The sequence below is a fragment of the Antennarius striatus genome, chromosome 13 (assembly GCF_040054535.1).
Source record: "Antennarius striatus isolate MH-2024 chromosome 13, ASM4005453v1, whole genome shotgun sequence".
NCBI classification, from domain to species: domain Eukaryota; kingdom Metazoa; phylum Chordata; class Actinopteri; order Lophiiformes; family Antennariidae; genus Antennarius; species Antennarius striatus.
Genome location: NC_090788.1, coordinates 4,047,553 through 4,069,199, shown reverse-complemented (window position 1 = coordinate 4,069,199; position 21,647 = coordinate 4,047,553). Strand labels below are relative to the sequence as shown.

General features: G+C 40.8%; 3 protein-coding genes across 3 annotated transcripts; all 3 read right to left on the bottom strand.

The window, feature by feature from the left end:
* Positions 1-3,689: 3,689 nt before the first annotated feature.
* On the bottom strand, positions 3,690-5,230 carry LOC137606421 (olfactory receptor 2K2-like). The gene is made up of 3 exons (XM_068331671.1): positions 4,854-5,230; positions 4,214-4,440; positions 3,690-4,045 (listed from the first exon to the last, which is right to left on the bottom strand). The coding sequence occupies exons 1-3, from the start codon at positions 5,228-5,230 to the stop codon at positions 3,690-3,692; spliced, it is 960 nt and encodes a 319-aa protein (XP_068187772.1).
* Positions 5,231-8,323: 3,093 nt separating this feature from the next.
* Positions 8,324-11,350, bottom strand: LOC137606420 (olfactory receptor 2K2-like). Its single transcript, XM_068331670.1, has 4 exons — positions 11,199-11,350; positions 9,859-10,251; positions 8,777-9,003; positions 8,324-8,676 (listed from the first exon to the last, which is right to left on the bottom strand). Exons 1-4 carry the CDS (start codon positions 11,348-11,350, stop codon positions 8,324-8,326), a joined length of 1,125 nt encoding a protein of 374 aa, XP_068187771.1.
* Positions 11,351-18,491: 7,141 nt separating this feature from the next.
* On the bottom strand, positions 18,492-21,647 carry LOC137606419 (olfactory receptor 13C9-like; the record flags this gene model as incomplete). Its single annotated transcript, XM_068331669.1, has 3 exons — positions 18,492-18,847; positions 20,524-20,750; positions 21,250-21,647. Coding segments are annotated over 3 exons (981 nt in total), but the record flags the coding sequence as incomplete, so codon positions are not given.

The window sequence follows — 21,647 nt, the reverse complement described above, 5'->3', positions numbered from 1 at the left end:
CATCTCAGAGCAATTTAACATTTCATTACATATATAAAGAGATGAGAACTAAAGGTGAGGTCTAATGATCACAACATTATAAAGACTGTTATGAAGAGACCAGAGCATCCTTTTCTGTCTCCTCCACATAGCAATGATGCTCTGAAGTGTTGAGGAGAGTGTGTTCACTTTTAAAGACTCTAGTTAGTCTCCTCAGTGTCCACCAGTCAAGCTGATTCGTCCCCACAGTCACCACCTCCTCACCAAACCGCAGAGTGTTATTTGGACAAAAATGTCTTTTTTTTTCCAAAGCACATGCTTGACATTAGAACACAGTACACAAAATCCTTCTGTGTGTTTACGTCTGTGGATTCTGTGGGCATGCTGTTTATTGAATATGTTTGGTACGACAACTTATAAAATTAACACCAAATCATTTATGTTTACTTATCTGTTTTATCTTATCTTCTTCTTCTTCTTTTCCTTTTGGCTTTTCCCTTCAGGGGTCACCACAGCGAATCAATTTCCTCCATCTAGCCCTGTCCTTTGCATCCTCTTCTCTCACACCAACTACCTTCATGTCCTCTTTCACTACATCCATAAACCTCCTCTTTGGTCTTCCTCTAGGCCTCCTGCCTGGTTCCTGCCTGAGTTCAAAACTCATCATCCTTCTACCAATATAGTCACTATTCTCTGGACATGTCCAAACCATCTCAGTCTGGCCTCTCTGACTTTATCTCCAAAACCTCTAACATGTGCTGTCTCTCTGATGTACTCATTCCTGATCCTATCCTTCCTGGTCACTCCCATAGAGAACCTCAGCATCTTCATCTCTGCTACCTCCAGCTCTGTCTCCTGTCTTTTCCTCAGTGACACTGTCTCTGACCAAGTCGTTTAGAACACATTATTATTTTCAATGGCAACTGGGTAAAAGCCAAAGCCCTTTGAGGAAGGAATGATATGGTGAAAGGAACACAAATATATTTCCCCTGTCTACCATCATAAGGTAGTTTTTATGACCATACAGGCTAGTTCCTTCCATCACACCAACACAAAAGACTTAATGGTAAATATTAGTAAGATGTCAAAAAAAAAATCTAAACTGTTGAGGATTTTTATGGAAATCAAGAAAAGACAAATTACTGTATTTCGACAGGGAATAGGTAAATAATTCAAAGCCAAAAACAGACAAGGCCAGGAATTTAAAATGAATGTCCTCAAATTCCCTGTGAGATACTCATCCAAACAATCTTATAGAGGTACAGAGAGGAAGCAAAGACAGTGATGCTGCTGTCACACTAAACAGAAATTTAAATTGTTAGCAAAGCGTGATTCTATTCAAAGTTGATGGAATGGGTGATCCAGTGCTGTCAGATGAAAATTCATACTTTTTGGTGAAAATCATACAACACAGATGCAGTGAGATTTTCCGAAGTTAAAAATGTTTAAACTCAAGAAACAAGTTTGTTTAATGCTATGACCGGAAATCATATCAATGTTGATCTTCTCCATGCTTCAGTAGGATGTTCATGCAGAAGCAGAAACAGTGTCATTGTAGCAGCATGTGTGTCTCTCAGGATAGCATTGGGAAGCAAATGAAGGGATGGTCAGTTTTTCCATGTTAACTGTCACACCTGCAATTCCACAAAAGGAAGTTATTATGTTAAGTATACCCATGGATGATGACCGCAAATGGAGTATACCAAAGTTTAAATCATGGGGTTGATGGCTGTTGGAACTATGATGAACAGGATACCGAGGAATTTCTTGATGTTTTGGGAAAGTGAAGGGAACCTATGACTCAAAATCATAAACAGTGTTGCTACTCGGTAGGTCACGTAAACAACAATCTGTGTTGTACACGTCTTTAAGGCCTTTCTGTTGATGCTCCCGTTGCCTCTGTGTTGTTTTATAGAAGTATGAAGGATTTTGATGTATGAAAAAGCAATGATCAGGAAAACGCTGGTACCCAAAAACCAAGTCATCATCAGACCCAGAAGAACATTAAATTAATTTAAAAATATCACAATTCACTTCATGTAAACTTTCACCTCATTCTAAATGTCACTGATTGCTGTGAAGATCAGAGTCTTTATTGGTAGAACATTTGCTGATAATAGATAACATAACTATAAACTTCATGTCTACAGCCTAACACCATGTCCACATGTAACCTGATCTTTTTGAAAATGCAATTTTTTTCACCCCGCATAGAAAAAAATTCAGCGTTTTCAAAAGAATCTCGTAAACATATAAGTGCATTAATCAACACGTTTATAAGCCGAACAACTCCGAAAACGATAGGAGGGAGGACTGGGACGTGTGGAAATTCATGTTGTTGTTCCTGGAGGACGACCTCCATCACAGAGTTCTCCCACCAGCAGGCTGCGCGCCCTGGTCTGACCCAGAACTGGCGTCGGCGTCTTTGGCGGGGAACGTGAATGAATGAATAGATAAATAAATCAATATATAAAATTTATGACTGATAAAGAAAGACACAAACAAACAATTATTCCCCTGTCAAGCATGTTTAACAATGCGTCTTCGATGCACAGCTGTTATACATCAAAAAATTGCTGATTTTAGCTCCGTCCATTCTGTTGTATATGAAGAGAAGGCCCACACAATGACGTCACAGCAGTTTTTGTCACAGGGACAGATCCCCGGATAGAAAAGGTTTCGGATACAGTGTCCACACGACAACGTGTACCTGGCGTTTTCAAAAAATTGCGTTTTTGTTGCGGATATCTGCGTTTTCATGTGGACAGAAAGCGTAACCGAAACAAAAAACTTGCGTTTTCGAAAAGATCCGGCACCGTGTGGACGGGGCCCAAATGCAGTGACCATAGATATGTCCTTTTTTCCAAAACACTTGCTTGACTTTTGAGCACAATTACTCCACAGAATTTTCTAGTGTTTATGTCTTCTTGTCACGTGAATACATTGCAAATATACAAAAGAAAAATCATTTGGGCTGTAAAATGCTGAAACTAAGTACGCATGTTTTCTTCCCATGTGCTTGAAACATTTTCATGTTCTAATTAACTTATATTTTAAGAAATTCAACACATTCAACTTTAACAAAGAGATCGATATCATTCATTTTAGATATGGACTCTATTTATGAGAATATTTCGGAAGTGAAAGGAAGCTGTGGGCATGTCGATTGTTGGATGTGTTTGGTATTGCAATTTCTAACATTAATTCTAAATCATTTATATTTGTGTAGCTGTTTTATCTTCACTAATAATTTAATAACTCAGGAAGACCTTGCAGCTTAACACCTTTAAAATCAAACCTTGAGATGACCACAGTGTTTTCCTCGATTCTCTGGGATTCATGATGTCTGTTCTGTTCTTAAATTATGTCAAGTCCATATGAAAAACATAATATCATCCTAATTTCATCATCAAAGTACAGACACTGGAGTCATAGCTGTTTCAAATTCATGAAAATTTATTGAAAATTTGAAACTTCCAGAACCATGTTGTAAAATTAACAATAAGATAATTTCCACTGGTCATACATAAATAATCCACAGACCAAAGACAACCAATGTCAGCAACTTAAAGCAAATGGCCTAAAAGACAGCTGTGACAAACTCTGGCAGCTGCATCAGACACTTAATGCTCTACTACTATTAGGAATATTTTGTTACCTTGATCTGTTGTAGGTACGTGACCACAAATACAATGATGAAGTTAAAAATCTCACTTCTTAAGGCTGCATTGCTTGATAAAATAACTGAAAATGCTAGTACGTAGTTCTTTAATGACCAGTCCATAAATCATGGGGTTGATGACGGGTGGAATGATGATGAACAGGATACCGAGGAATTTCTTGATGTTTTGGGAGAGTGAAGGGAACCTATGACTCAAGATCATGACCAGTGTTGCTACTCTATAGATCACATAAACAAAAATCTGTGGTGCACACGTCTTTAAGGCCTTTCTGTTGATGCTCCCGTTGCCTCTGTGCTGTTTTATAGAAGTACGAAGGATTCTGAAGTATGAAAAAGCAATGATCAGGAAAACGCTGGTACTCAAAAACCAAGTCATCGTCAGACCTAAAAGAACATTAAATTCATTTAAAGAAAAATCACAATTTAGTTCATGCAAACTTGTCACTTCATTCTATGCAGTTTATGTATCAAGAATAGATCAATGATTGCTGTAATGATCATAATTTTAATTGGCAGAACATCTACATCCTAATTCTAAATAAATGCACTGACCATAGATATCATTTATGGGGGTGGGAATGCAGGCCAGCCTCAGAATGGGACGGTTACTGCAGAAGATGTCTTTGATGGTGGTGCCACACAATGGGACACTAATGTGAAAGGCGAAGAGTACACCAATCAATATGAAAGCAACAATCCAGGCCAGGGCGCAGGAGGTGTGCAGCCGAGCTGCTGTCATGATGGTGGGATACCTGAGTGGTTCACAAACAGCAACATACCTGCAGAGAGAAATAAAGACATTGAAACCATCATTAATTTTTCCATCAGACATGTTTTTTGCAGGACCTCAGCTCTGTTTTTGCTTCTAAAACGGTTACCAGATAAAAAAAAGAAGAAAAATCTCAGCCATGTCTGCAATTTTTTAAATCTCTGAAACCTAAAAAGTACCACATTTTTAGGTACTTTTCCTCATCAAAATTTGAGGAAAAATTGTGACATCCAGTAAATATTATATTTTAAATCATTTGCAGATTTAGGATCCAGTTACAGAATACTTTTGGACATTACAGGCAACAGCTGGAATATCCTGTAATTACTCTGGGTCTCTGGGTCAGTCTGCCAACATTCATACCATTAAATGAAAAACAAAATCGGGGTTAATTTTTCTAGATGTGTTGATGTGTTTCTATACCTGTCATAGGCCATCACACCCTGGATAGTCTGCAGTGTACCACCATACATGTGCAGACAGAATGCCTGAGCGAGGGCTGAGGCGTAGGCAATCTTTTTCTGTCCTGTCAAGAACTGCATCATAAGGCGAGGCAGTGCTGCTGTGCCCCCCAGAAGATGACAGGCTACCAAGTGACAAACCAGAACAAACATGGGTCTGTGAAGGTTCTTGTCCATAATGATGACAAATGCCACCACACCATTCCCCAGCAGCACTACAGTGTAGTTAATCAGAGCCAGGATGAAGAACAGAGAGCCGTATCCTGGTGGAACATCGAATCCCTCCAGCTCAAACACAATGGGCTGCTTGAGAGGAGTTACCCTCGTGAAGTTTTCCATTAAAAAGCAGAATTGTTTTCTCAAGCACAATAAATTAAGACCCTCCAGACAGTTGATGCTTCAGACATCAGGTATCAGCATCACTTTAGTTGTGTAACAATTGTCTGTGAGTTAAATGCATCAATATGAATGAAACAAACGTTCTGTTGGCAGTAAAGCATTCAGCAGTTACTTAATAAATAGACATCTCAAAGCCATTCAACATTTCATGACATACTGTTTGTAAACAAGTGAGAACTAAAGTTGAGGTCTTAAGATCACAACATTAAAAAGACATATGAAGAGACCAGAGCATCCTGGTCCGTCTCCTCCACAGAGCAATGATGCTCTGACTTGTTGAGAAGAGTGTTCACTTTTCAAGACTCTATCTTGTCTTCTCAGTGTCTATCAGTCGCACTGATCCATCCCCAAAGTCAACGTCACCACCCTCTGCGGTCCAAACCCAACATGGGACTGAAAGTTTCACTGTGAATTCAAATTGAGTGCTCTGTGGAATATGTCCTGTTTTCCAAAACACATGCTTGACTTTTGAGCACAGTTACTCCACAGAATTTTTTTGTGTTTATGTGTTCTTCTCACATGAATACATTGCAAATATACAAAAGAAAAATCCTTTGGGCTCTAAAATGCTGAAACCAAGTACGTATGTTTTATTCCCATGTGCTTGAAACATTTTCATATTTTAATTAACTTATATTTTAAGAAATTCAACACATTTATCTTTAACAAAGAGATCGATATAATTAATTTTAGAGATGGACTCTATGAGGATATTTTGGAATAGACTGGAGTCATAGCTGCTTCAAATTTATGAAAATGTATTGAAATTTTAAAACTTCCAGAACCATGTTGTAAAATTAACAATAAGATAATTTCTACTGGTCATACATAAATAATCCACAGACCAAAGACAACCAATGTCAGCAACTTAAAGCAAATGGCCTAAAAGACAGCTGTGACAAACTCTGGCAGCTGCATCAGACACTTAATGCTCTACTACTATTAGAAATATTTCGTTACCTTGATCTGTTGTAGGTACGTGACCACAAATACAATGATGAAGTTAAAAATCTCACTTCTTAAGGCTGCATTGCTTGATAAAATGCCTAAAAATGCTAGTACGTAGTTCTTTAATGACCAGTCAATAAATCATGGGGTTGATGACGGGTGGAATGATGAACTGGATACCGAGGAATTTCTTGATGTTTTGGGAGAGTGAAGGGAACCTATGACTCAAGATCATGATCAGTGTTGCAATTTGGTAGATCACATAAACCAAAATCTGTGGTGCACACGTCTTAAAGGCCTTTCTGTTGATGCTCCCGTTGCCTCTGTGCTGTTTTATAGAAGTACGAAGGATTCTGAAGTGTGAAAAAGCAAAGATCAGGAAAACGCTGGTACTCAAAAACCAAGTCATCGTCAGACCTAAACGAACATTAAATTCATTTAAAGAAAAATCACAATTTAGTTCATGCAAACTTGTCACTTCATTCTATGCAGTTTATGTATCAAGAATAGATCAATGATTGCTGTAACGATCATAATTTTAATTGGCAGAACATTTGCTGATAATAGGTTATATAACGATAAACTTCATGTCTACATCCTAATTCTAAATAAATGCACTGACCATAGATATAATTTATGGGGGTGGGAATGCAGGCCAGCCTCAGAATGGGACGGTTACTGCAGAAGATGTCTTTGATGGTGGTGCCACACAATGGGACACTAATGTGAAAGGCTAAGAGTACACCAATCAATATGAAAGCAACAATCCAGGCCAGGGCGCAGGAGGTGTGCAGCCGAGCTGCTGTCATGATGGTGGGATACCTGAGTGGTTCACAAACAGCAACATACCTGCAGAGAGAAATAAAGTCACAGAAACCATCATTAATTTTTCCATCAGGCATGTTTTTTGCAAGACCTCAGCTCTGGTTTTGCTTCTAAGACGGTTACCAGATTAAAAAAAAAGAAAAAAGAAAAATCTCAGCCATGTCTGCAATTTTTTAATCTCTGAAACCTAAAAAGTACCAGAATTTTAGGTACTTTTCCTCATCAAAAAATGAGGAAAAATTCTGATATCCTTCCATTGCACCAATACGAAATATTTGATGCTGTAAATCAGTAAAATGTAGTAAAAAAAATAGCTAAACTCTTTTGGATTTTAATACAAAATTGAGAAAAGGCAAATGACTTTAGCAGGGAATAGGTAAATAATCCAAAACCAGACAAGGTCAGGAATCTAAAAGATGTCCTCGAAATACCTGTGAGATACCCACCAAACAATCCTATATAGAGCAACTGAGAGAAAGCACAGATACTGATTCTGCAGTCACACCAAACACAACGCAAATTGTCAGCAACACATGACTATATACAAAGTTGATTTAATGGGGTGATTCAGTGCTGCCAGATAAAAATTTATCCTGCTTCATGAAATCATATAACATAAATGATAGATTTTCCCAACTTAAACATGTTTAAACTCAAGCAACAAATTTGTTCAATGCTTTGACTGGAAATTATATCAGTGTTGATATTCTCATTGCTTCAGGATGTCAGTAGGGTTTTCATGAACAAGTAGAAAAAGCTTGTCTTAACACTATGTTTGTGTCTCAAGGTAGCATTGAGAAACCAAATATAGGGAAGGTCAGTTTTTCCACATTAACTGTCACACCCGCAACTCCACAACTTACAAGAGGAAGCTATTGTGTTAAATACAACCACAGATGATGAGAGTAAATGGAGTATACCAAAGTTTGTTTGCTATTTACACAAGTGGAACACAGAAATATTCCTGGTATCTTTAACAAAAGAGAATACTTCATGCAATGAAATAAATGATCCCACAATGTGCTTGACGGAAGTAAAGTGATGTGCATAGAGTGAGGACAAAATTAGCATCTGGATGGTTACACACCAGGAGCAGGAGTCATAGGCATTTAATAAACAGTGGAAAGATCATAATAATATACAGTACATCTCAAATTTAATAGTTGAAAGTAGCATTTATAGTGATAATGCAATTGCATGCAGCACAGAAAGATACATCATCAAGAAGTTATCAGGAATACAATGATGAAGGTAGAATTCTCATTTTCTGTGACTAACTTTGCTAAAATGCTTGATGATGCTTTCACGCAGCTCCTTACTGGCTAGTCCGTAGATAATGGGGTTAACCGCTGGTGGAATGATGATGAACAGAATGCTAAGGAATTTATTAATATTTTGTGAGGCTGAGGGAAACCTGTAAGTCACAACTATGACCAGCACTGCTACTTTGTGGATTAGATAAACAGCAATGTGTATCGCACATGTTCTAAAGGCCTTGCTGTTGATGCTGCTTCCAGTTCGTCGTCGTTTTACAGAAGCGTGAAGGATTCTGAAGTAGGAAAATGCAACAATCAGGAAGACACTTATACTGATGAACCACGTTATGAACAGACCTGAAAAACAAAGAAATAAAAGTTATTTTTTCAGTAAAGTTTCATGTAAACCTTCAAAAAAGTCCTTCTTTACAGCTTTATTCTAGACAAATGCACTCACCATAGATATTATTAATGGGAGTGGGACTGCAGGCCAGTGCCAAGATAGAACGGTTGCTGCAGAAGACGTATTTAATGGTGGTTCCACACAGCTCGACGTTAATGTGGAAGGCGAAGAGCACGCTAATCAACACCAGAGCGATGATCCAGGCCACAGCGCAGTAGGTGTGCAGCCGAGCTGACGTCATGATAGTAGAATACCTGAGTGGTTCACACACAGCAAAATACCTGAGGAGAGAAATAAAGACATAGAAAGTAACATTAGGTTGTTGTTTTTTTTTCATTCAACGTAGTTTTACAGGACCTCAGGTCTTTAAATCGGAAAAAAGTATGGCACTTATTCAGTGTACTCTCTTATAAAGCCATGAAGCCAAACCTTTTTTAAAACTTAAGAGATAATAAATCAGGTAGTCAGACTGCTGAAAGATTGTTTTACGTGACGAAACATTTCATGTTCATACAGGCTGAGAAAACAGGCTAAATTTAATAGAAATGAAAAGATCAAGGGTTATATTGAATTTTGAAACCTATAGGTTTTTTTTATCACGTATGCCAAATTATTTCCACTTTCATTCGAAAAATGTACTTTTAGAAAGAAACATAACAAGTTTTTAGAGCAGTAGAGCAGTCACAAGCAGGAGACAGAGAGAGAAAGAGAGTGAGGAAAGCAGAAAGCCCCGCACGGGCATTGCATTAAATCTTTGCCTTGTTCTCTGGTTATTGCCAGTCCCATTACTGCAGATACATAAATGCTCTTGGCTAACCTTCCTCACTTATTTCAACTCTGAAACTGACATAAGGTGCGGAATCCGCAAAATCAGGAACACCAGAAACATCTTTGCAGGACCATTCAGGACAATTTTATAAAGGTTGTTGTTTTGCATGTGCAATGAAAAAACTCTGGTACCAAGTTAAAAAGTTTTTAGATTGGAATACAAGGTGTACTTCTGCAGGAGTGGGTTATGAAAGGCTTTGTTTAAATAAAATATTTAAAATTATTTAAATAAAATACATCACAATGACATCACAAAATTTTTTTGAATGCAAGACTCAATCTTCCAATATTTTGATGTGTTTCCATACCTGTCATAGGCCATTGTTCCCAGAATAGTCTGCATTGCAGCTCCATACGTGTGAACAGACAAAGCCTGTGTGAGTGCTAAGGCGTAGGTGATCTTTTTCTGTCCTGTCAGGAAGTGCATCATGAGACGAGGCAGCATTGCTGTGCTCCCCAGTAGATCACAGGCTACCAGGTGACAGACCAGGATAAACATGGGTTTATGAAGGTTCTTGTCTATGATGATGACAAATGCCACCACACCATTCCCTAACAGCACTAAAATTAAGTTAAACAGAGCCAGGATGAAGAGTAAAGAACCGTATCCTGGCGGAACATCGAATCCCTCCAGCTCAAAAACAATGGGTTGTTTGAGAGGAGTTAACCTGGTGATGTTCTCCATGCAAAGCACAACCCTTCTGTCAACAGGTCAATCAGGTAATGTTTCAGACGTCAGGTATCATCATCACTTTACATCCATAAGGTGTTAAATGCATCAACATGAAATGAAACAACAGTTCAGTTTGCAGTAAGACACGCAGCAGTTATTTCATGAACAGACATCTTAGAGCAATTCAACATTTCATTACTTATATAAAGAGGTGAGAAGTAAAGATGAGGTCTAATGATCCCAACATTATAAATTCTCTCATGATGAGACCAGAGAGTCCTGTTCTGTCTCCTCCTCCTTGTTGAGGAGAGTGTGTTTACTTTTCATTACTTTATGTTGTCTACTCTATCAGTCACACTGATCCATCCCCACAATCAACATCACCACCCTCTGAGGGACAAACCCACCATGGGACTGAATGTTTGACTCTGATATCAAATCAAGTTCTCTATGAATTATTTTCTTATTTCTCTTGCTGAGTTGAACACATTGACTACTACACTACAATTCTCTAACTCATATTTTTCTTTTTTTTGTAATATTTTCTGTCACTTTAAAGCAGCGTTCATATTTAACTATTTGACTTACAAGCCAAGATGACTGATAGATGAAAAAATTACACCATCCGAAATAATAGATTGCCTGTTTGTATTCCATATACATTAATTTTATACATCTCATTGAAATTTATTGAATACAGATTTAAAAAGGAGTCACACGCAAAGTCAAGCATAATTATTTTTAATATATTGATGAATTGAATTGCCCTTCCTTGAGTGGTCACCTTATCGTGGTGGAGGGGTTTGTGTGTCCCAATGATCCTAGGAGCTAAGTTGTCTGGGGATTTCTGCCCCTGGTAGGGTCACCCATGGCAAACAGGTCCTAGGTGAGGGACCAGACAAAGTACTGCTTGAAGACCCCAAATGATGATTAAAAACATTGGAACACGTTTTCCCTTGCCCAGATGCGGGTCACCGGGGCCCCCCTCTGGAGCCAGGCCTGGAGGTGGGGCTCGAAGGCAAGCGCCTGGTGGCTGGGACTGCATCCATGGGGCCCGGTGGGGCGCAGCCCGAAAGGACAACGTGGGTCCCTCTTCCCATGGGCTCACCACCTGTGGGAGGGGCCATAGGGGTCGGGTGCATTGAGAGCTGGGCGGTGGCCGAAGGCAGGGACCTTGGCGATCTGATCCCCGGCTACAGAAGCTGGCTCTTGGGACGTGGAATGTCACCTCTCTGGCAGGGAAGGAGCCTGAGCTGGTGTGTGAGGTCGAGAAGTTCCGACTAGATATAGTCGGGCTCACCTCCACACACAGCTTGGGCTCTGGTACCAGTCCTCTCGAGGGGGGTTGGACTCTCTTCCACTCTGGAGTTGCCCATGGTGAGAGACGCCGAGCAGGTGTGGGTATACTTATAGCCCCCCGGCCTGGCACCTGTACATTGGAGGTCACCCCGGTGGACGAGAGGGTAGCCTCCCTCCGCCTTCGGGTGGGGGGACGGGTCCTGACTGTTGTTTGTGCGTATGCACCAAACAGCAGTTCAGAGTACCCACCCTTTTTGGAGTCTTTGGAGGGGGTGCTGGAGAATGCTCCCACTGGGGACTCCATCGTTCTGCTGGGGGACTTCAATGCTCACGTGGGCAATGACAGTGAGACCTGGAAGGGTGTGATTGGGAGGAACGACCCCCCCGATCAGAACCCGAGTGGTGTTCAGTTATTGGACTTCTGTGCTTGTCACGGACTGAGCCAAGGCGTTGAGGGTGTCCGGTTTGGTGGCCTCAGTATTGCGTCTCTGCTTTTTGCAGATGACGTGGTGCTGTTGGCTTCATCAAGCCGTGATCGCCAACTCTCACTGGAGCGGTTCGCAGCCGAGTGTGAAGCGGTTGGGATGAGAATTAGCACCTCCAAATCTGAGACCATGGTCCTCAGTCGGAAAAGAGTGGAGTGCCCTCTCCAGGTTGGGAATGAGATCTTGCCCCAAGTAGAGGAGTTCAAGCGTCTTGGGGTCTCGTTCACGAGTGAGGGTACAATGGAACGGGAGATCGACAGGTGGATTGGTGCAGCGTCTGCAGTGATGCGGACTCTGTATTGGTCCGTCATGTTGAAGAAGGAGCTGAGCCGAAAGGCAAAGCCCTCGATTTACCGGTCGATCTACGTTCCTGCCCTCACCTATGGTCACGAGCTGTGGGTCGTGACCGAAAGAACGAGATCCCAGATACAAGCGGCCGAAATGAGTTTCCTCCGCAGGGTGTCCGGGCTCTCCCTTAGAGATAGGGTGAGAAGTTCGGTCATCCGGGAGGGACTCAGAGTCGAGCTGCTGCTCCTCCGCATCGAGAGGAGCCAGATGAGGTGGCTCGGGCATCTGGTGAGGTGTTCTGGGCACGTCCTACTGGGAGGAGGCCCCGGGAATGACCCAGGACACGCTGGAGAGACTATGTCTCCCGGCTGGCCTGGGAACGCCTTGGGATTCTCCCGGAGGAGCTGGACGAAGTGGCTAGGGAGAGGGAAGTCTGGACTTCCCTGTTTAAGCTGCTGCTTAATGGATGGATGGATATTGATGAATTGGCTGAGTAATTAAAAGACAGTAAAAATCAGGGATACAACTGGAATTCAGCTCAACAGGAGTTTCACTGCTTCATTTATTGCTCTGTGGTTATATTGCCTTATATGACGCACTGAAAACATTCATAGCAAGGTGTACAGTATTTTCTGACATATACAATATCTTTTGTTGTTGTTAAGTATCAGGGAAATTTAGAAGGCCCCTAGTAGGTACATCACCTGCGTTTCTATCGAGAACAAACTCACACCAGTCAAAGTTGTCTTCCGAGACTCGCGAGGGACAGCAGAGCTCTTAGCAGGAAGATACTCCTCCAAACTGTGAGCTGTCTGCTGTCTCCGTCCGTCTTTTTATTGAGCATCAGCAAATCAACAGTTCATAGTTTATGTCATCAATTTTTGTTAAAGCAGTTTACCATTACACTGTGCAGACACATCTGCACTCCTTTTATGGTTAGTTTTCCGTTAAAGCGTGTAGGTGCAACTGAATCTCTTCTGCGGTTAGGGGCATCCTGTTATATTCTGTTAGGTAAACGGACTTTTATCACAAAGTCCACCCAAAGCAGTTGTGCGTGTTCAAAAATGGGAGGAGAAACAAGAAACAAATTGTCTTGTTTATCAAATGTATTTGCCCTAATACAATATTTCTAAACAGATCTGGGTTCTCTGTCCCTAACACAAAATCTTGTGTTGTATGAACCGTGACAGGGGGCAGGAACAACATGTTCAGAGAATCTCAGATATTTATTATGCACGTCACTAGGCTCCACCTTAAGGATGAGCCACTATACATTAGCTCATATACATCGCGTTGTTCTGTGACTGGTTGGTTCTCCCTTATACGGTTCTCCAGTCTCAGTCTCCACCTACAACAGAGAGTCAAACATATTAAACAGCCAGTGCCCGCCGCTAAAAGGTGGACACCCATTACACAATATATTTTCTTAACTCAAAAGTTATATCATTACTAAATGAAATACGTACAAAGTAAATACAAAACCTGAGAATATATTTGATTATATATTTTCCTTCAATTCGGAGACCCATTTGTCTGCAGTTTCAAAGCCCCTTACCACAAGTTCTTCTTCGACAGCTTTTTTTTGTATACTATGGGGCAAGTTTTTCTTTGAGCTGCTTGAACGACGGATGCTGAGGTACGTACGCATTTCTCCTTGGCTGAACCCACCGCCTCTACTGAATTGATAGCATAAGTTCTTTCACATTTACCAAATTGATAACATAATTTCTTTCATATTAAGTCTTTTGTATACATGCACATGAGTGTTGTGTTGGTGAACATGTTGGCAAGATGCAAGCTACTTGGATGGGAGTCATAATGAAGCCTAGAATGCTAGTGATCAACTATCAGGTATACAGTCAGCAGGACAGGATCCAACTGAAAAGTTTTATAACTGAAACTAGCTGACTGGAAGCAGTGGTGAAGATTTTGAAGGCACTGAACACACTAGAAAAGGTTGTTCCATCCCGCTTTAAATTTAAACTGTCAGCGTTTGTGTGTTCGTCCATTTGTCCACCAAATATCTTCTTTACCAAATATTGTCCGTTAGGCCACCAAATATTCTCGCAACCGTTGCAGATAGAAATATGAAACCAAAAGCAGATTGCTCGGGCGGCAAAGAGGATGAAAATGAGATGATGACCTTGACCTTGAGAAAACTAGGTCATGGTCAAATGTTAATTTTTGTACAGTCAGGAACAGGATAGAAAGACAAGGGAGAAGGCCAGTGTGAGTAAGAACATAGAGCAAGGATAGTTCTTCTAGATCTATGAAAGTAGATCAGAGCACTAGCTTTGATCTTTGACCTACACTCTAAAAAATGATTCAAGGACCTAGTAAATGTGACAGTAATATATAGTTATGTATGCTCAATAAAAATTCTGAATATCATCATCATGAGTATTTGATTCGACTACATCAAAATTATTTAGTAAAACTTCAACAGGATTATTTGTGTAAATTAAGTTTACTTACTTAAAATAAAGTACTATTTGACTCACAGGTTACATGGTTTAAATGTTTGTAATAATAAGTGTATGTTTCACCAACCATTTTGAGAATATATTAACAAATATCAGTTAGGTTTAATAAGTGTAATTATTAAACAAGTCAACTCGATTGTATTGGAGATGTAACTAACAACCTGAAAACATCAAGTAAACAGAAGGGAACCGATTCCGCCTTTTTAGGATTTTGGGGTGCTGGTCACTCACTCTGGCAGTGGCTCAGTGGTATATTAGATGTCTTGAAGGTGGATCAGCCAGCCATCGGTGGTTTGAATCCTGCTCCCACCAGGACATCCCTCAGAGTGTGAGCTGACAGTGGGAGGTGTCAGCTCACCTCCCAGCCATTGCTGAGGCGCCGTTGAGCAAGGTGCCATCCCCCCTCATATTGGGGTGCGACCCCCCCAAATTTCATTACATTTACTCAATTTGTGTAGGTATTTGGACCAAATCAATTCGTTCAGACGTACTAGAAAATATTACTTAGATTTTACTCATGACTCAGATTTTGTTTTAACAGATTTGAGAGCTTTCATATCTACTCAATATTTGTATGTGTGAAAATGTTTCACTGATTGAATTAATTTTTTTTAATTTTATATACTGGTTTGATCCCCGAAGGGAAATTAAGAGAGCACACTCTAGCTACTGATTACAAACGCATGCATACATATATGTGAGTACAGGCCCCTGTATCACACACACACACAAAGGGGCCTGTAGGCATGCAGGGGAGGTAGAGTGGCAGGCAGCTCCTTCTTGGTGCGCCTCAAATGAGCAATTTGTAAAGGGGACGGCACCTTGCTCAGGGGTGCCTCGGCAGTGCTCCGGAGATGAGCTGACGCCTCCCACTGTTGGCTCACCTCCGGGTATTTTTGGGGGGGCGGGAGCGGGAATCGAACCGCCGATCTCAAATCATAGGACGACCTGCTCTACCGCCCGCTTTACCACTGAGCCACTGCCGCCCCATTAGTAACATGCAGTATTATTTTTTTGAGTGTATGCAAGTAGGCCAGGGTAACATTTTGATTCAGGGTGCCACGGGATGTTGCAGTCTCTGACTTCATTGGTTCTTGTTTGGATACTGCCAATGTTGGTACTGCCTCCCAAGTGCCCTTTTAAACCAGTCACCCACTTCTACTCTTTTGCTACTGCAAAATTCAACATTTCATTACATATATAAAGAAATGAGAACTAAAGGTTAGGTGTAATGATCACAACATTATAAAGGCTGTTATGAAGACCAAAGAGCATCCTTTTCTGTCTCTTCCACAGAGAAATGATGCTCTGACTTGTTGAGGAGAGTGTGTTCACTTTTCAAGACTTTATTTTGTCTTCAGTGTCCATCAGTCACACTGATCCATCCCCACGGTCAATGTGACCACACTCTCAGGTCCAAACCCATTGTGGGAGCAAAAGATTGACTGTGAACTCAAAGTCAGTTCTCTTTATATATATACTTATTACCAGAACAGAGTTTGACTGAGACTTCTTGTATGTGTTCATATCTTCTTGTCATCTGAATATGTTACATCTTGTTGCCATCATTTTAGGATAGACCAGCAACTAAACACAAGTTGGATGTTCAGATCTTCACATCTTGTGTTATGACATCAGGCACTGTCTTCACAATGAAGCTATTCATTTGCCTGCCTTCATTTCCATGTATATTTTGAGTTTTCAGAGCTCTAAACTTTGGGACAGTAATTTTCTAGTAAAATAGTATTACTTTTACGCGATAACAAGGTTTACTTAATTTCTCATGTTTTAGTTATTCAACCTGTGTACCATTGAGGAAGTGAATGTTTTCTTCACAGTAAGAAGCCAATGATTTCAGTGTTACAATATGAAGTGGTCTTAACCAAGGAGTGACCCAAAAGCAGAGCAGAGGCAATGATGAAATGAATCAATGATCTTTATTGAAAACCAATAAGCTGTGGAAGGGTAACTGAAGTAGTGAGTGCAAGGAAGTGGGGAATCCAGGGAAATCTGAAAGTCTGTGATCTGTTGTTCTGAGAGTCCATGAGCATGTCAAGAAAGCGAGGCTGGGCACTGATGGCAGGAGAGTTTGACAGGATGGCACGTGTACTGCAGAACAATCATCCAGCACCAAACCACAGATTGAACTGGCATAAGAGCAGGAGAGCTAACTATAAATTGGTGGCAGGTTTAATGGAAGATGGAGTGCCAGCCATCTACTGGAAGGCCACACTCAGAATACAGAAACATCCACACAAGAAATCCAGGCCTTTCCTCAAAGGCGCAAGCAAAGTCTGTTCTCTGTAGAATACGTTCTTCTTACCAGAAAAGAGTTTGACTTTTGAACACAACAGCTTCTACACAGACTCCTCTTGTATGTGTGTTCTTCTAACCTGACTACGTTTGTCGCCATTGTTTTAGGATATACCAGCAATTAAACACAGATAATTACAACCCTGTTGTTGGATGTTCAGATGTTCAGGTCTCATTCCCTTCTTTTCAAACTTCTGTGTCACCACATCAGGCACTGTCTCCATGATGAAACTACAGTTTTCATCAGTACCCAGTACCCAGTGTACCGGGTCGAGACCCAGTACATTGGGTACCAGGTGGCACAGAACATTTGACTTTCTTTTTTTTTTATTGATTACCAGTCTAAAGATGTTTTATTTTGAAAAGTGACGTATATACGGAATGACGCACAGACGAATGCATGCGTCTGTCCTGCTTGAGAGGTCTCGGGCAGATGACAGGTTACCAGCCATTACCCCTAAGTTAAGCGCCCACAACTGTGCTAGTCTTCAGGATTAAAGTCAGGACAGATTATCCTGAGATTGCCCAAAAAGTATTGAAAACCCTGCTTCCATTTCCAACCTCCTGTCTTTGTGAAGCAGGATTTTCTGCAGTGACAATAAAGAAAACCAAACTGCGGAGAAGACCAGACGTCCGGAATACACTTCAGGTGTCATTGTCTCCTGTTACCCCTAGATCAGCGGTCCCCAACCACTAATTCTCATTAATGTAATTATTATTATTTTATTGAATTGTTCATCCTTTTATTGGAAATGATTAGTATTTCTCATATGTTGAATGCACTGATTGTAAAGCGCTATATTTCAGTGCAGTCACTTGAATGGAGTTTCTAATTTAATTATTTCTTACAATTATTTAGTTTACAGAGATGTTGATTATCAATTTATGAAAAAAAGGTTGTTTGTTGTCTGTTGATATCTGCATTTTACATAAAACCACTGGGGATGATTTATTATTAGCCTACAACTGTCGTGGCGTGGTTAAGTGAAGGCCAGTCTGTGAAAATATTGTATCAGATGAAACGGGTTTGTGGCGCAAAAAAGGTTGGGGACCACTGGTTATGAGGATTTTCCTTCAGCACGAGCACAAGTATTGACAAGTTTTACTCTTATTGTGCTCGTACTCGTCAAAAATGCTTTATCCATACCAGATACCCGTTCGAAACAAGTACCTAGCTTAACCCTAATATGTATACATATATTTGAATATAGTTATTTAAGAGAAATGTATTAAAATATAATTAACTTTCATTATAAATATCTTAATTTCTGGTTATGTTAGACCAGCAGAGAAGGCCTTGCTGGCGCTAACCACCCACCACTGAACTAGAGTAATGACATAGAGTCCACCTCAAGTACAGGTATGTTTTCAAGAAGTGATCCGAAATACGATAGAAACTTTCACTTTCTGTGATAGCATTGTTTGCAAAGATGCTTGAGGATGCTCTCACGTAGCTCTTTGCTGACCAGTCCATAGATCACGGGGTCCATTAATGGTGGAATGATGACGAGTAAGGCGCTGAGGAATTTCTTGGTATTAGCGGAGGTTGAGGGAATCCTGTGACTCACAATTATAACCAGCGCTGCAGTTTGGTAGATCAGAAAAATGGCAACATGTATCGCACATGTTCTAAAGGCCTTGCTGTTGATGCTGCTTCCAGTTCGTCGTCGTTTTACAGAAGCATGAAGTATTTTGGAGTAAGAAAATCCAACAATTATGCAGACACTTGCACTCAAGACCCAAGTCATGGCCAGACCTAGAAAAACAAAGACATGAAAGTTATCTTTTCAGTAGAGTTTCAAGTAATTTTTCCACCTCAATCTCTCCTCTGTGTCCTCAGGGAAATAGAGGAGTGAGTGGCAGGGGCAGCACTATCTCAGTCCGGAGGATAGCCAGTTCAAATCTTGTGTGGACCGAAGAAACCTGGAGGGACAGTAGAGGGATGTCTCTATACCTCCTGAGCACTGCCGAGATGTATTTGAGCAAGGCACCATCCCCCACAAGCCGCTCATAGGGCACACCAGTGAGGAGCTGCCACTCACTATCTACCCCCATGCCGTACAGAGCCTTGTTTGTGTGTGTTTCAGGGCCTGTACCATATACATGTGCGTTGGAAATAGACTGGAAAAAGTAGTTTCCCTATGAGGATAATAAACAGTATGTTCTTCTTCTATCAAGTCAGTGATGTGAAGAGATGCAACTCCACCATACCTGTTTCTGAGAGCAAAGTAAAATTTAAATTTCAGTACATATAAATGTGTTGTTCGTAGACTTAGATGTTCATGTGATTGGTTTATATTTAATGAGAGGATGGACACACCACTAGCACACACATACTGATACATATTGCAGTATAGACATTGGTATTTTCATAGTGGGTACTTGGAAGTTGAATTTTGAAACATTTACCATCTTCAACTTCATGAAACATTTTCTGATGCTGTTGACCACCTCACCAGTAATGTAACCTGAAGTTATTGAGTTATTTGGGTCTTTCATCTTGAAATGCCCTCACTCATGTAACTCTGGTGGATGGAACAACAGCATTCATTCAAGTAGTGTTTGCTGGTTGTGGCTCTTAACTGCCCTTTGGTTCATGGTGTGAGGGGCTCGGACTAGCCTCTCCTCCTCTAAGTCAGTCCTCACCAGAGCTGAGGTAGTTATGATGGTTGCCACTTCCTACAGCCTCTGACCCCTTCTCCTTTTGCAGAAACTTCGAGCACTTTTGCAGTGTGTTCATCAACCTGCTCTTTATCTGTCATTTTGCAGGCCAAATGACCACTTGATTTGAACTTTCCCGTGAAAGTGGCTCAGAGGAACTACATGTGCAGCTCTGAGGCCTCTGGATCTGTGGGATACTTCCGTTCTAATGTTTCACAAAGTGGGACAACTATGTGTTGCAAACACATCCTCTCCCTTCAAACTTTCTTTCCATGAGTTGATTTGCATGAGTAATTTTGGATTTCCTTCTCTCAGAAGAAGCAGTTTGAGATGGTGACCCTACTGTCAATGGCACTGTCTTTCCAATCATCACCAACCTGTTCCTGATTGTCAACTAGTGTTGAAACTGGTTGCCATGGACTTTCCCCATGGCCACCAGTTTTGTATGCAATGTTGATCTTGCCATTAATGTCTAAAATGCATATCAACATTTTCATTGATATTTTCACACAGCTAGCTTTATAATTCATCGACCTGGGTTCCTCTGACTGCCTCAAGAAATTGTGGCGATATATTTATTGGAGATTCAGATGAAAGATCAGAAAATGATTTTTATGTCTCACATTGCTAACTACTTAATTTTTGGCAGAAAAGGTAAAAGCAACAGCAACAAATTCTGGATGTAGTAAATTGCTCTCATTAAAAACTGTATTGACTCTGCTGATAATAGATGATGCTCATAAAACAATTTGTGACCGTGAATGCACTGACCGTAGATACTATTGGCCGTAGTGGGTCCACAGGCCAGTGACATAATATCGCGGTTGTTGCTGTAGGCGTGTTTGATGACAGTCCCACAAAGTGGGACGTTGATGTGAAAGGCAAAGAGCACGCCAATCAACACCAGAGCAACAATCCAGGCCACGGCACAGGATATGTGCACCCGAGTTGACGTCATGATGGTTGGATACCTGAGAGGTTCACACACAGCAACATATCTGCGAGAGAAATAAAGGCATAGAAACCACCGTGTGTGTGTGTGTGTGTGTGTGTGTGTGTGTGTGTGTGTGTGACAGAGAGAGAGAGAGAAAGAGAGAAATCCAGAAACAGTTCATGTCCTTTTGAAACAATATAGAATAGAACAGGGGTGGGCAGAATTTTTGACTGGTGGACCACACAAAGTTTTACAATTTTACAGGCGGGCCAGCTGATTAGCACTTGGATGGAGTGTTTATTTGAAATCCAAAAACCATTGAATAAAAAGTTTTGGTCTTTGACAGACAGGAAACCATAGAAACCATACACCTGCAAGGCTTACTGTAAAGTTATTTTACATTTGAATTAATTTCTTAAAATTTATTGTATAGTTTAAACAAGTTTAGCTGACTGTATTACAAAGTCTGTATTACAGTGGCCCACAAGCCATTGTTTGCCCATGCCTGGTATAAAACAATGTAAATGTTCAATTCATTGTCTCATGCTGATGTGTTTCCATACCTGTCATAGGCCATCACTCCCAGGATCGTCTGCATTGAAGTACCGTACGAGTGCAGACAGAAGGCCTGGGTGATGGCTGGGGCGTAGGCAATCTTTTTCTGTCCTAAGAACTGCATCGCGATCTGAGGAAGAACTGCTATGCCGCCCAGTAGATCACAGGCTACCAGGTGACAGACCATTATAAACATGGGTCTGTGAAGATTTTTGTCTTTGATGATGACAAATGCCACCACACCGTTCGCCAGCAGCACTAAAATGAAGTGAAACAGAAGCAGGATGAAAAACAGAGAGCCGTATCCTGGTGGAACATCGAATCCCTCTAGCTCAAACACAATGGGTTGTTTGAGAGGAGTTAACCTAGTGATGTTCTCCATGCAAAGTAGAACTGTTCTGTCAAC

Excerpts from the sequence above, each read along its gene's own strand:
- LOC137606421 (XM_068331671.1), bottom strand. The coding sequence starts at position 5,230 with ATGGAAAACTTCACGAGGGTAACTCCTCTCAAGCAGCCCATTGTGTTT. Across the intron at positions 4,441-4,853 it reads GGTGTGATGGCCTATGACAG|GTATGTTGCTGTTTGTGAAC; the intron begins GTATAGAAACAC and ends TTCTCTCTGCAG. Across the intron at positions 4,046-4,213 it reads CCCCATAAATGATATCTATG|GTCTGACGATGACTTGGTTT; the intron begins GTCAGTGCATTT and ends ATGTTCTTTTAG.
- LOC137606420 (XM_068331670.1), bottom strand. The coding sequence starts at position 11,350 with ATGGCCCCTCCCACAGGTGGTGAGCCCATGGGAAGAGGGACCCACGTT. Across the intron at positions 10,252-11,198 it reads GGCTCCAGAGGGGGGCCCCG|AAGGGTTGTGCTTTGCATGG; the intron begins GTGACCCGCATC and ends ACCTGTTGACAG. Across the intron at positions 9,004-9,858 it reads GGAACAATGGCCTATGACAG|GTATTTTGCTGTGTGTGAAC; the intron begins GTATGGAAACAC and ends TTCTCTCCTCAG.